Raw genomic sequence first — 15,396 nt, forward strand, 5'->3', positions numbered from 1 at the left:
GCGACAGTATCAAAAATACATTTTGGATTGTTCTTATTTTCCTCAATTAAGTTGGAAAAATAGGATGATCGAGCAGCAGTGAGGGCTCTTCGATACTGCACGGTACTGTCTTTCCAAGCTAGTCAGAAGACTTCAAGTTTGGTGTGGCGCCATTTCCGTTCCAATTTTCTGGGAGCTTGCTTCAGAGCTCGGGTATTTTCTGTATACCAGGGAGCTAGTTTCTTATGACAAATGTTTTTAGTTTTTTGGGGTGCAACTGCATCTAGGGTATTGCGCAAGGTTAAATTGAGTTCCTCAGTCAGGTGGTTAACTGATATTTGTCCTCTGACGTCCTTGGGTAGGCAGAGGGAGTCTGGAAGGGCATCAAGGAATCTTTGTGTTGTCTGAGAATTTATTGCACGACTTTTGATCCTCCTTGGTTGGGGTCTGAGCAGATTATTTGTTGCGATTGCAAACGTAATAAAATGGTGGTCCGATAGTCCAGGATTATGAGGAAAAACATTAAGATCTACAACATTTATTCCATGTGACAAAACTAGGTCCAGAGTATGACTGTGGCAGTGAGTAGGTCCAGAGAAATGTTGGACAAAACCCACTGAGTCGATGATGGCTCCGAAAGCCTTTTGGAGTGGGTCTGTGGACTTTTCCATGTGAATATTAAAATCACCAAAAATTAGAATATTATCTGCTATGACTACAAGGTCCGATAGGAATTCAGGGAACTCAGTGAGGAACGCTGTATATGGCCCAGGAGGCCTGTAAAACAGTAGCTATAAAAAGTGATTGAGTAGGCTGCATAGATTTCATGACTAGAAGCTCAAAAGACAAAAACGTATTTATTTTTTTGTAAATTGAAATGTGCTATCGTAAATGTTAGCAACACCTCCGCCTTTGCGGGATGCACGGGGGATATGGTCACTAGTGTAACCAGGAGGTGAGGCCTCATTTAACACAGTAAATTCATCAGGCTTAAGCCATGTTTCAGTCAGGCCAATCACATCAAGATTATGATCAGTGATTAGTTCATTGACTATAACTGCCTTTGAAGTGAGGGATCTAACATTAAGTAGCCCTATTTTGAGATGTGAGGTATCACGATCTCTTTCAATAATGGCAGGAATGGAGGAGGTCTTTATCCTAGTGAGATTGCTAAGGCGAACACCGCCATGTTTAGTTTTGCCCAACCTAGGTCGAGGCACAGACACGGTCTCAATGGGGATAGCTGACCTGACTACACTGACTGTGCTAGTAGCAGACTCCACTAAGCTGGCAGGCTGGCTAACAGCCTGCTGCCTGGCCTGCACCCTATTTCATGGCTTTAAGTGTCTATATCACCGCCATCTAGTGGCGGCAATAAATTAATTACACACAAGATTTAGTTCAGGACTCCAGCACTGCAGGTGGCGGTACATCACAGATATTAGGTTTACGCTTTTTCCAAACACAAAAGAAAATGGACTGCTTTAAATGGAGATAGCCTCAATGGCGCTGCCCATGCTATCACAGATGCCATCATTGCAAAATTGTGTCCTCTATCTAACTCTATGGTGGAGATTGTCTATGACTCTGGGATAGATTGGTGGAGACTGACTATGACTCCGGTCTTGTTTAATGGAGAATGACTCTAAAGGAGAAAACTCAGCAGATTGATTGTTGGTCTGCACAGTAAGGGGCTGTTGGTTCGCCGTTCGCTTGCTGTCGGCGCGGTGTGTTATAGCGACTGACGGACGTCATTTTTGCTTGCTTCTACATGTAGAATCGGTTTGCAAATTATGGTCGGCCGTATGTACAAGAGGTGCCCCGGCCGGCAGACGGTCGACAATCCTACCAGTCTGTCTGTGACCTAATAGATTGGTGCAGAATGATTGACTGATAGATTGGTGCAGCATGATTGGTGCAGAACCCCCCCCCTAAAGTGTCTCCTGACACTTCAGAGAATCTATCTCCAGTTACCGACCACACCAAAATCAGGTAAAATAAACCAAAATACCAAACAGTGGAATCTAAAGTAGCCTACCCCATGGTTCTGGTCTATGTGCCTCTTCTGAGCCCAAAATTAAGAAAATCTTTTCAAAATTTCTAGGACGCAAACCTGAGTTTGTGTTTTACGGTATTATAATATAGATTACTTAGGAGGCTATTGCAAACAAGGCTTATATCTAAATGAGGTACAGATCAAAAACCAACTACAGTGAGTTCCCTGACCACTATTATCCATGCTACGGCAATTCCGTCACAAAAGTGTGGATGTCTTTGCGTAGAAAGGAACTTTTGAATGCCTAGCTAAAAATGTTTAGCAGCCACTGAACGTAAGGGGACAAAATACTAGCCTACAGTAAAAACACTCTCAGAGGGAAATTAAACGACTGAATCACCCTTTAATCATTGCAGAATAGAACTGTCCCTTTGTGTTGATAGACAATAATAAGAGAAGTCATATTTGCTCTTGTTACACAGGACAGGGCTTTAGCGGTCATATTTTAAATACAAAAGGCCCCATGAGTTGGTAAGACTTCGCTATCCACTACAATCTATAGAAAACTTACAGAAGCTTCAGACACCTTTAAATACTTGTGCATCATCGGCAATGGAGAGAGTTTATAGTACAGAATGGGTGTGTTGGGGGGATTAACAACTGGACACCACCATACGGTATGTATCATGGAGTTACATCCTGAGATCGAAATTTAAAAAAGAATACGACAACAGACATGATATAAAAACAAGAAACAACTGTTGCCCAGTCAACCCCCCCTCCCCCCCAACCCGCCATTTCAGTTAACATCACTTATACAGAAATTGACCATGTTTTCTGACATCAACAACATTATAATATAAATGTTTTATAATGGTACCAAACCATCACTCGCACACCAGAAAAAAACTCCCTTTTTCATTCTCAACTTTGATAGAAATCTGTGGTTAATATATCATATTTGTTATTTTATCGTTTATTATTGGGAACCATAAACTGTTCCCCAACTGGTGTACAGCCAAAATAAATCAAGTTAAAAGGTCACAACACAAAGACCTACCTCAGCATCATTACTTATTCTACATTATTTATCTTGTACATTCAAAGTAAAACAAAATATATGTTTTCCAAGCGGTTGAAGTTATACAGTACAGTAAAAATGTGTGTTTCCTCATAAAAGTAGAGGACGGCAGCACAGAAAAGTTTGGCGAACATATGGAGTTAAATGAGCAACATTTGCTTTGGTACAAGTTAGCATCTTTACCATGCTTCACTGGCTTGGTAGCAATCAGATGAAACATAAAGGGGTTTTGTTTAGGTACTCTCCAAACCTCATAAAGGGGGTTAAAGGGGGGGTATCAACAGGCTGCCAGAAACGATTGAAAAACTGCCCCGGTAAAACAAGGGAACTCCCTTGTACTATCCCCCAGCGCGTCCTTTAAGAGTCCTCCAGCATCCGTGGCTCACTCATCTTCCTCCACGATATCGTCCATTCGTCGCCGGGGCCGCACATCATTCATTGGGGCTGAGTCTTCTTCCCCGTCCCCCACCTCTTCAACTTCCGTGTCTTTCTTTTTTTTCTAGATGGAGGAAAAATGTGTTTTATCACCTCTGAGTGCCAAACACTCAGAACAATTTTTTTTAATTTTTTTATTTCACCTTTATTTTATGTGATAACTGATAATGATGAGTTTCTTTCTTACTTGGTTCTCTTAGGAGAGTTTACAACTGGATAATTGTAACAATAACTTGTCTTATAGCGATCAAGCCACATACAGTATAACATATTTTGGCTCTGTTAAATAATAGTAATATTTCCCATGCCATTGCCTTTTCCAGGTGTGATGACTAATACACAACTATCTTTATTATCGTTATGAAACATCTGCATTTAGGGTCTATGTGGAGTCCTGAATCAGGTTGGGTTCCCACGGTTTACTGCAAGTGAATCACAAAAGTATCCATTTGCTGGTAAGTTTATGCAGAAATCTACTATAAAAATGTAAGAACATTTTTAGAAATGAGCCCCTGATCCAGATTCATTCATGGTGCAACATTAACGGATCATGGGCTCATTTCTAAAAAGTTCTTACGTTTGTATAGTAGATTTCTGCATACAATCTTTTCTTAAAATATGTGAAAATGTGGTTTAAGTATTGTAAACACCCATAAAGTGTTCGTCACAAATAAGCATGTTTCATTTATAAATCCCACATTTTCAGGCACGATCTATATAAATGGCATATTTTTATAAATCAGATTGTTGCTATGGATATCGTTGAACACACAATTTACTATCAAATATGTGCTTACGAATGTGTTATAAATTAGGCCCCAGATTGCCATGTGGTTTATGCTGTGCACCTTACCTGTTTTCGATAGACATAGCAGGCAGCTATTGCCACCATTATCGTCTCTCCAAGGAATCCGGCAAGGAGAGACCCAACTCCCAGACTGGCTCCATGCACCCTGAAATACAAATCTTACAATGTAAGCCAAGGACATGTACGCACGCAGCTTCATGCTTCTACAACATGCTAGCTACAGGACCAAAACAGAGGAAAAGTTTAGCCTCACGCTTCAACACTCCTGGTTGCTGTGGAAATTGGCCCACTACTACTGTTAACTTGGTGCATCTTCTACCCAGTGGTGGAAAAAGTACCCAACTGTCATACTTGAGTAAAAGTAAAGATACCTTAATAGAAAATGACTCAAGTAAAAGTAAAAGTCACCCAGTAAAATTCTACTTGAGTAAAATGCTAAAAGTATTTGGTTTAAAATGTACTTAAGTATCAAAAGTATAAGTATAAATCATTTCAAAGTTCTTATATTAAGAAAACCAGGCGGCACCATTTTCTTGTTTTTTAAAAATTTACGGAAAGCCAGGGGTATACTCCAACATTCAGATATAATTTACAAACTAATCATGTGTTTAGTGACTCCGACAGGTCAGAGGCAGTAGGGATGACCGGGGATGTTCAGTTGATAAGTGCGTGAATTTGACTATTTTCCTGTCCTGCTAAACATTCAAAATGTAACATGTACTTTTGGTTGTCAAGGAAAATGTATGGAGCAAAAAGTACAATATTTTCATAAGGAATGTAGTGAAAGTAAAACTAAAAATTGTCAAAAATATAAATAGTAAAGTACAGATACTACAAAAAACGACATAAATAGTACTTTAAAGTAATTTTACTTATGTACTTTACACCGCTGCATCTACATCATCTCACACACACACTCTTTTCATACACCTTCAGTTAGCCAGCATGAGGCTACTTCGCAATTCTTGTTTATTACTATATTATTACTATATGTATTACTGAAAATAAACGAAATGCTCGAATGACGCATCCCGGTAAAGACCGTAAGATAACCTCATGTAAGCAAAGTTATACTGTATTTTTTCCACAAAATAGTTAACTAACTTATGGTCACTTTCAATGCAGCAGTTATTTTGTACTGACCCACACTTTGTCCCAAATGGCACCATATTGCCTATATACTGCACTAGTTTTGACTAGAGCTCTATGGGCCTTGGTAAGGATTACTGTGCCATTTGGGATGTTGTCCCACTGGTTCAAAGTTATGAGGTCCACTGAAGAGCAACTGAAGCGGGACAAGAAGTAGATTGGTGACTTTATAGACTAGCGCTTAGTTCACACACGGATGTACAATGCATTTCTCCACAACCTTCCCACGTGTCTGCACAAAAGCACTTCACGTCCAAGAGGTGGCGCCAATGATTGCAATGGTGCCTCGGATTGGTGTAGGGTGAAGTCGCCCCTAAACCCTGATCTTGGGTCAGTTTAGCATTTCCCCCAGTAATTGTTATTAAGGTGAGGATTCAAGGTCGGGGAAGCTGTAAAATAAAATTGGTTCTGCAATGTTGAAAAATCCGATAACAAGGTGTAGAGACTAAAAGTTATTTTCAATTTCCAGAAGAAATTGTGAATTATTTAAGAAAAGCGCAAGGGTGCCAATATATTAGGCCACAAATGTATGTCATTCAGCAGATACTTTTATCCAAACAGACTTACAGTCATGCATGCATACAATTTTTATATGGGTGACCCCAGTGGTAAGCAAATCCACGACCGTGGCGTTGCAAGCGCCATGCTATAACAACTGAGCCACAAAGAACCACAAAAAAAAACAAGCTCAATGAAAGAATCTCTATCAAACCTTTTTTTATTTTTTTATTTTTTTTACTTCTGGCCTAGGCTTAGTCGGTGTCTGATAAACTGGCCCAAAAAGTTAACATTTTAAAAAGTGAGTAGTGAAGTGAACACTTCTCCCAATAAAAGAATGAGCGGTGGTAAAATGGACAGATTTGAAACTAGTAACTGACGAAGTGAACACTTGGCCCATGCATGGGAGTAAGATAAAACATAATCAGAGGTGAAGTGGCCAATTTTGAGCCTAGTGAATGATAAGTTGAACACTTGTTGTGAGATATTGAGTGCACACTCACAGCATTGAGGTTTTCACCTCATTCTAATGACACTAGCTCCATGCTCAAGAGATTGGCAAGTAGTGAGGTGAACACTTGTGAGACCCGTGAAAGCAGAAGTGTGCACTTCACTTACCCCATGTAAGGGAGTACAATGAGACTGGTGATCAGTACGATGATGCGCAGGACAGAGCTGGGAGCAAGGACGAACGTCTTCTTCAAAGTCATGAGCCAGCCTGTCAGGTGAGCCCGGATGGTCACTGTCATGGTAAAATAAATACATGCTTTTTTTCGTGTATAAATGAGTTGTTCTTTACATCGGTAAGCAGGACGTTTCCCTCCTGTGTAGGGTGAGTCTACCTTTAATGTTAGGGTCGACAACAACAAAAATGACATTCCTGTTGACATTACGTTAGTGATAAATTCAAACATTCCACTTCCACTGATTCCCTACTTGGATCTTACCTGGAACAGGGAAGAAGGAGAAGATTAGCAGTGGAGGGACGCAGAGCTCTGCGAAGGCATGGTCCACACCAATGATGTCTACTAGGATCCTCTCCGAGATGTGAGGCGTCCAGAACACCAAAAAGCATAGCTGGACAGCCAAAACCAAACACAGGGTTAACACTGTCTGAAGCCACAGGGGGTTAGGATTAGGGTTAAATTACTCTAGTCTAAACACTGATCAATGGTCAGTTCCATGGTTTCGTTGTGAAGGTAAGGTTAGGATTTGGGGAGGGAAATGTGCTCGCTAGCGACACATGAATGGACTGTGTTGCATTTGTACAGTGCATTTGGAAAGTATTCAGACCCCTTGATTTTTTCCACATTTTGTTATGTTACAAACTTATTCTAAAATTGTTTAAATAGTGTTTTTCCCCTCATCAATCTACACAAAATGCCCCATAATGACAAAGTAAAAACAGGTTTTTAGAAATGTTTGCAAATGTATTAAAAACAAAAAAACTTAAATGTTTTGGTACCCTTCCCCAGATTGTGCTCTGACATGCACTGTCAACTGTGGGACCTTATATAGACAGGTGTGTGCCTTACCAAATCATGTCCAATCAATTGAATTTACCACAGGTGGACTCCAAACAAGTTGTAGAAACATTTCAAGGATGATCAATGGAAACAGGATGCAGCTGAGCTCAATTTCGAGTGTCATAGCAAAGGGCCTGAATACTTATGTAAGTAATGTATTTCTGTTTTTATCTTTTAATACATTTTCTAAATTTTGTAAAAACCTGTTTTCGCTTGGTCATTATGGCATATTATGTGTAGATTGATGAGGGAAAAAAGTTATTTAATCAATTTTAGAATAAGGCTGTAATGTAACAAAATGTGGAAAAGGGGAAGGGGTCTGAATACTAGCATCGTGCACATACCTTATCTAGGGCAAAGGTTTGTTTGAGGCACCTTGTCATTACCTTGACCACAGAGAATGAGGATGGTACAAACTGATCTGGAAAGACAGCCCTCCATTACTTAGACCACAACGCCTAAATGGGGCAAAGCCTAATATGGAGTCAGCAGTTCATCACTGACCACACGTTGTTTCCAAAAGCGCTCTTTATACTTGGTTCTAACTTGCTTCCTTTGTCATGATCATGTCCACATTCTGATTGTGCCCACATTTTTAGACAGGTGGCGACAATCAAAAAGACACATTGTGATCAGATCATCCTGCCCAGCTCCGGAGGTAGTTAGACACACATTGTGTCTGGACACCTTACAAGTGTAGACAGATCTGGACAGAGAAAACCATTTAAATCATCATTACTCCACCCTGTAAAATCATTGACAGGTGGAACCATTGTCTGATTTCATCAATATGTGTCTTGCAATTTAAAAATAATCATATTATTTTGAAAGAAAAGCTGTGAAATAATTTGCATAAAGGAAGGGACCAGGAAATCTGGTCACAGTGGACGGATAACAGACACATTTTAATTAGTGATGGGAAACTATGCTTCCTGAAGAATTGAGGCTTTCCAGCCAATTGTGTAGAAAATAGGTTCATTAAGGGTTCGGGTTCGAACCGGAACCTTTTTGTGATGGTAGGGGTTCAATTTTGAACGTTTCTAATAATATATTGTAGACGTGGCAGCCTATCAGATTGAAGGTGTGGTTTATTGGAGTTGTGGCTTTCAGATAGTTATTTTTGGTCGCCTGTTAGTGTGTGTAAATGTCAGTTTGTACACTGCAAATGAAAATGTTCCTTGAATGTTTATGCATATTACATATTCTAATATAATACTAACATTGCTTTTTTTATAATTCTAACATTGCGTCCTCCGGAACACGATCCTGCCAAGCCTCACTGCTTCTTGCCACACTGCTCGCTTAACCCGGAAGCCAACCGCACCAATGTGTCGGAGGAAACACCATACACCTGGCGACTGTGTCAGCATGCATGCGCCAGGCCCGCCACAGGAGTCGCTAGAGCGCGACGGGACAAGGACAAACCTTCCCCTAACCTGGACGACGCTGGGCTGGGCCAATTGTATGCCACCTCATGTGTCTCCCAGTCGCGCCCGGCTGCGACACAGCCCGGTATCGAACTCGGATCTGTAGTGATCGCCTTAGACCGCTGTGCCACCGGGAGGCAAGTCACCACTAATTCTAAGAGTGTAGACAGCACTGACCTGGGCTGGAAAATACACACCATTATAATTGCAAAAAAATGTCTCTACCTGTGTGGGTCACAGACACGAGTCGAGACTTGTCGAGGCTCTCCTTAAAACAAGAGGCCGGAAAGTAGGGGGCTTTGGGGAACTAGATTGTTTGATATGTCAACAGCCTAGGTACAACATGAGATCCTTTTGTTTCTTTTTTTACTTTAAACAATAATATGCATGAAACCAACATTGATGACGATCTCACAAACAACAGAGATGTAATGCTAAAACCACTGGGTGACAAATAGCAGTCCTATAGCAGTACCTGCAGAAGAAACACAGCGGAACCTGGAAATACCATCCAACACAAAACGATGTGAGTAATGTTCAGTCTGAACCTACTTTCTGAAGCCAAAAAGTAAAAGACAATAACTCCCTCTGTAATTTTGTTATATAAAGCTTAATAAATAAGGCTACTAAGCTACCAAGCTGCTAGGAAAGAATCTGACTGAAATTAGCACTGAAGTGAAAGGTGTGAAAACTCTTGAGCCTAACAATGGCAGGAGAGTATCACAGCCCCCCCCCCCACCCAAATGCAGAGGCCTTTGAAGCCCCCTCCATCTGTGCAGAGAAGATGTCCTCCTCAGAATCCCCAAAATATAACAGCCACAGGACAACTTTGTTTGGACGTCGTAAAGGACCATTCGCCGACACTGAAAAGATATAGCTAGCTAACAACATCCTTTTCCACGTGGAAAAGACGGCCAGAGACTTGCTAGCTACGTTAGCTAGCTAGCTGGGATTTTCTACAAGGAATCTGCCTCCTGAAAAAGTTAGCTAGACGGTACACTGTCCTTCTCTCAGCACATATCAAAGCTGCAGGCTAAGGTTCAATCTAGACTATCGTAAATCGCTCCTCTTTCACCACAGCTGCCAAACTAACCCTGATTCAGATGATCATCCTACCCATGCTAGATTACGGAGACGGTATTTATAGATAGGCAGTTAAGGGTGCTCTTGAGCAGCTAGATGTTCTTTACCATTCGGCCATCAGTTTATCCCTGATGTCCTTACACAGCTCTCTGGTCTTGGCCATTGTGGAGAGGATGGAGTCTGTTTGATTGAGTGTGTGGACAGGTGTCTTTTATACAGGTAACGAGTTCAAACAGGTGCAGTTAATACAGGTAATGAGTGGAGAACAGGAGGGCTTCTTAAAGAAAAACGAACAGGTCTGTGAGAGCCGGAATTCTTACTGGTTGGTAGGTGATCACATACTTATGTCATTCAATAAAATGCAAATGAATTACTTAAAAATCATACATGCTTTGTAAGTAGGAAAACCTGCAAAATCGGCAGTGTATCAAATACTTGTTCTCCCCACTGTATATGGATGTGTAGTTTGATGTGTATATTAACGTGTATATTCATGTCTATATGGATGTGTAGTTTGATGTGTATATTAACGTGTATATTTACGTCTATATGGATGTGTAGTTTGATGTGTAAATTAACGTGTATATTTACGTCTATATGGATGTGTAGTTTGATGTGTATATTAACGTGTATATTTACGTCTATATGGATGTGTAGTTTGATGTGTATATTAATGTGTATATTCACGTCTATATGGATGTGTAGTATGATGTGTATATTAACATGTATATTCACATCCATATGGATGTGTAGTTTGATGTGTATATTCACGTCTATATGGATGTGTAGTTTGATGTGTATATTCACGTCTATATGGATGTGTAGTTTGATGTGTATATTCACGTCTGTATGGATGTGTAGTTTGATGTGTATATTAACGTGTATATTCACGTCTATATGGATGTGTAGTTTGATGTGTATAGTAACGTGTATATTCACATCTATAGGGATGTGTAGTTTGATGTGTATATTAACGTGTATATTCACGTCTATATGGATGTGTAGTTTGATGTGTATATTAATGTGTATATTCACGTCTATATGGATGTGTAGTTTGATGTGTATATTAACGTGCATATTCACGTCTATATGGATGTGTAGTTTGATGTGTATATTAACGCGTATATTTACATCTATATGGATGTGTAGTTTGATGTGTATATTAACGTCTATATGGATGTGTAGGTTGATGTGTAGTTTGATGTGTATATTCACATCTATGTCGATGTGTAGTTTGATGTGTATATTAACGTGTATATTCACGTCTATATGGATGTGTAGTTTGATGTGTATATTAACGTGTATATGGATGTGTAGTTTGATGTCTTTTATTATATTTATTATGTGTGTTATTGTTTTATACAGGAAAAATCTGAAAAAGACACTGCCAATTTCTAGCTTACAACAATGACAACTTGTCACGTTCCTGACCTGTTTTCTGTTGTTTTGTATGTGTTTAGTTGGTCAGGGCGTGAGTTGGGGTGGGTAGTCTATGTTATGTGTTTTCTATGTTGGGTTAATGTGTTGCCTGGTATGGTTCTCAATTAGAGGCAGGTGTTTGACGTTTCCTCTGATTGAGAACCATATTAAGGTAGGTTGTTCTCACTGTTTGTTTGTGGGTGATTGTTCCTGTGTCTGTGTATACCACATGGGACTGTTTCGTTTGTTCGTTCGTTTTAGGTAGTCTGTCCCTGTTCGTGCGTTCTTCGTCTATATGTAAGTTCGTTTGTTTCAGGTCTGTTGCCTTCGTTTATTGTTTTGTAGTTTGTTCTAGTGTTCATTTAGTGTTTCGTCTTTCATTTAATAAATTCAGTATGTATTCATCACCCGCTGCGCCTTGGTCCGTTCATTCACCACAAGACGAACGTTACACAACTCCTCCATCCAGGATATGCTGCTATGCAAATCAAACTCACTCTGGGGTGAAGTTTCCCCTTTGTACGGATCTAGGATCAGCTACCCCTCAAAGTGGTCTCCCTACCACTGTTACTGGTAAACATGAGGGATGGGGCTGAAGAAATGTAACTACTCTCAAATTCATACAGGGAGCCATGCACTAACTCAGGGTTTCCCAAAGTTGGTCCTGCCCCCCCCAAAAAAATGTAATATTACATTTACATAAGTATTCAGACCCTTTACTCAGTACTGTGTTGAAGCACCTTTGGCAGTGATTACGGCCTTGAGTCTTCTTGGGTATGACGCTACAAGCGAGGCACAACTGTATTAAGGAAGTTTCTCCATCTCCTTAGCTATCATACTCTAATTGAAGGTTGAAGGTCCCAAAGAACAGAGTGGCCTCAATCATTGTTAAATGGAAGAAATGTGGAACCACCAAGACTCTTCCTAGAGCTGTGGAGATGGGAGAACCTTCCAGAAGGACAACCATCTCTGCCACACTCCACCAATCAGGCCTTTATGGTAGTGGCCAGACGAAAGCCACTCCTCAGTAAAAGGTACATGGCAGCCCACTTGGAGTTTGCCAAAAGGCACCTAAAGATTCTTGGTCTGATGAAACCAAGAATAAACTCTTTGGCCTGAACGTCAAGCATCACTTCTGGAGGAAACCTGGCACCATCCCTACGGTGAAGCATGGTGGTGGCAGCATCATGCTGTGGGGATGATTTTCAGCGGCAGGGACTGGGAGACTAGTCACGATTGAGGCAAAGATGAACGGTGAAAAGTGCAGAGAGATCCTTCATGAAAACCTGCTTCCGAGCACTCAGGACCTCAGACTGGGGCAAAGTTTCACCTTCCGACTGAACAATGACCCTAAGCACATAGCCAAGACAACGCAGGAGTGGCTTCAGGACAAGTCTCTGGATGTCCTTGAGTAGCCCAGCCAGAGCCCGGACTTGAACCCGATCCAACATCTCTGGAGAGACCTAAAAATAGCTGTGCAGCAATGCTCCCTATCCATTCTGACAGAGCTTGAGAAAGAAGAATGTAAAGAAGAATGGGACAAACTCCCCAAATACAGTTGTGCCAAGCTTGTAGTATCATAGCCAAGAAGACTCAAGGCTGTAATCGCTGCCAAAGGTGCTTCAATAAAGTCCTGTGTAAAGGGTATGAATACTTATGTAAATGTGATATTTCCGTTTTTTTTTATACATTAGCAAAAATTTCTAATATCCTGTTTTTGCTTTGTAATTATGGGGTATTATGTGTAGATTAATGAGGGGGGAAAAACTATTGAATCCATTTTAGAATAAGGCTGTAACATAACCAAATGTGGGAAAAGTCAAGGAGTCTGAATACTTTACAAATGCACTGTATAGTTTACAAACAATGGAGCAAAACAAGCTAATATTTTGGGTTCCGATGGGGTAAGACAGTTGAACAAAGCTCATGAGACATGGATAAGTTATATTCTTCAAGAATCAATGGGGATATATCATTCATTTAAAATTCCCCAAAATGTATTTAGTAATCGCATATGGCCCATTTAACCATTAGTTGGGGAAATGCAAAACTGACCCAAGATCAGGGGCAACTTCACCCTACTCCATCAAACACATTTCTGAAAGCTGAAACCACAATGCAAGAAACCTACCATCTGCAATCATAGAATTATGGCCCGCATCAAGTCACTCATGTTATAACAATGTAAGCTTTGTAAAGACCTAAAAGCAATGCAAACACATACAAATTCTTTTCCATCCACAAAAGATCAAGGTTGAACGTACCGTAATAGAAAGGGCAAAGCAGACAAATGTGAACTTTTTGATGTGGGAATTGGAGATTGTGGTATTGATGTTGGTCAGTTTGTTACTGGGGTTGTTCTGTGGGCAAAGAAGAACAAACAAACGTGACAGGTGTGAATGCACTCAGTAGGCTAAGGCCGGGATTAAATCAAAGGCGCAATTTCTCAACATTCACGAAGATCGGAGTCGTGGTACATTGTGGATATCGGCTCATGTTTAAATTACCTTTACAAGTCAAGTGCAATGCGAATGTCAACAACAAGCATTTGATTGAATCCCGACCTAAATCTTCACATAAACCATAGAATCGATTTACAAATGACATTTAGAATCATTGTGAGACTTTAGTTTATGTTCAGTAACAACAGGCTTCACAACTATAGTTAACACAGGTAATACCACATCAAAACCAACGATGACATTGTTATGAGAACAATGTCTCAACAAAATGTACTCTCCCCTAAAAATGAATTGTTAAAACATGGACTGAAATTGTGCTCAATCATGGCTGAAGAGGCAACTACCTTAGTATGACTCAGCACAAGTAAACCACACAGTGACTTTCCTAACAGCAGCCCTTCAACTTCCTGGAGCAGGTTGGTCTCTGCTCAGCACACCTTTGTTTACCTATAAATATTATGAAATGTCAGCTATGAATCCAGACTCCCCCAAAATACATGGTGCAGTGGAATTGTGTATATCATATTTCTGTGGTGTACTTACTGCAGTTTCAGTAATGTCACACTGGTATAAACGGAGCAATACAGAACAGTGACAGTTGAGTTAAGGGGACAGCGAGGCATTGAAGTCTGCTGACCTTTGCACAAACTGACAATAAATTCACTGAACTGAAGCAGGGGTTCATTCAAAAGTGCGTTGCAAAGCTGTTAAGTGCACTTCCGACAATGTGTCTTTTAAAGGCAATTTTCCCAGACGTTTGCGGAGATCACATTCATGGCAAATTAAGCTTGCTTGTCGACAACGCACCTTTGATTGAATTCTGGTCTAAGTATCTGCACCACTGCAATCATTGTAAATTGCATCCCAGAGAAGCATCTCCTACATAAACACATTAAGGTAGCACTTTATTTCACAATATTGTTTCCATTGCTATTTACCTGGTATTTACTTGAAAATATGTGGTATCGATGCACTTGTACTTTATTGAAAGGATACAACAAAGCTGGCCTCGTAGTTTTTACAATTTTACAGTGTAAGTAAATACCAAGGCCTTTCTGTGCTACCCACATTAATGTTAATATAATCTTTAACAGTCATTAGGTTGAGGTACCTGGCCACCCTCAGTGGCCTTACTTACTAGTTAATGTAAACAACCTCGTCTTACCTTGTCGAAGGCGGGGTAGACCGTACGTAGTTCTGTCAGCCAGCCGTACGGCATGTGACCCACAGGATAGCTTGCAGTCAGTACTGCTACCGCCTGGCCAAACCACAGAAACCAAACACTTAGAGAAATAGACCAGTCCACCACGTCAGAAGTAAGAGTTCCTGTTTGTCTTTCTTGAAGTCGAGTTGAAGTGCATCTTCTAAGATTGCTATATCATACTAATGTGATTTCTGGGATGTTAAACACACTCTCCAGGTATTGTGAGATCTGGTAATCTGTACCACATAATTGCAAAAATGACAACCTGAAACAAATACTTCACTATATTGTTACCCACTACTATAGTTAGTAAAAGGATGTATAACAAA

The 15,396-nt window shown here is 40.4% G+C and overlaps 1 protein-coding gene across 1 annotated transcript in view; it reads right to left on the minus strand.

Moving 5' to 3' along the window:
* Positions 1-3,362: 3,362 nt before the first annotated feature.
* Positions 3,363-15,396, minus strand: part of ankhb (ANKH inorganic pyrophosphate transport regulator b) — a 73,803-nt gene continuing 61,769 nt past the window's right edge. The window contains exons 7-12 of the mRNA XM_039003325.1: positions 15,029-15,121; positions 13,666-13,761; positions 6,894-7,023; positions 6,565-6,688; positions 4,345-4,444; positions 3,363-3,555 (exon numbers count right to left, since the gene is read on the minus strand). Coding sequence (XP_038859253.1) covers positions 3,439-3,555; positions 4,345-4,444; positions 6,565-6,688; positions 6,894-7,023; positions 13,666-13,761; positions 15,029-15,121 — 660 coding nt within the window. The 3' untranslated portion in view covers positions 3,363-3,438. The remainder of the gene's footprint in view (positions 3,556-4,344; positions 4,445-6,564; positions 6,689-6,893; positions 7,024-13,665; positions 13,762-15,028; positions 15,122-15,396) is intronic.

Source organism: Salvelinus namaycush, chromosome 11 (assembly GCF_016432855.1).
Source record: "Salvelinus namaycush isolate Seneca chromosome 11, SaNama_1.0, whole genome shotgun sequence".
Classification (NCBI taxonomy): domain Eukaryota; kingdom Metazoa; phylum Chordata; class Actinopteri; order Salmoniformes; family Salmonidae; genus Salvelinus; species Salvelinus namaycush.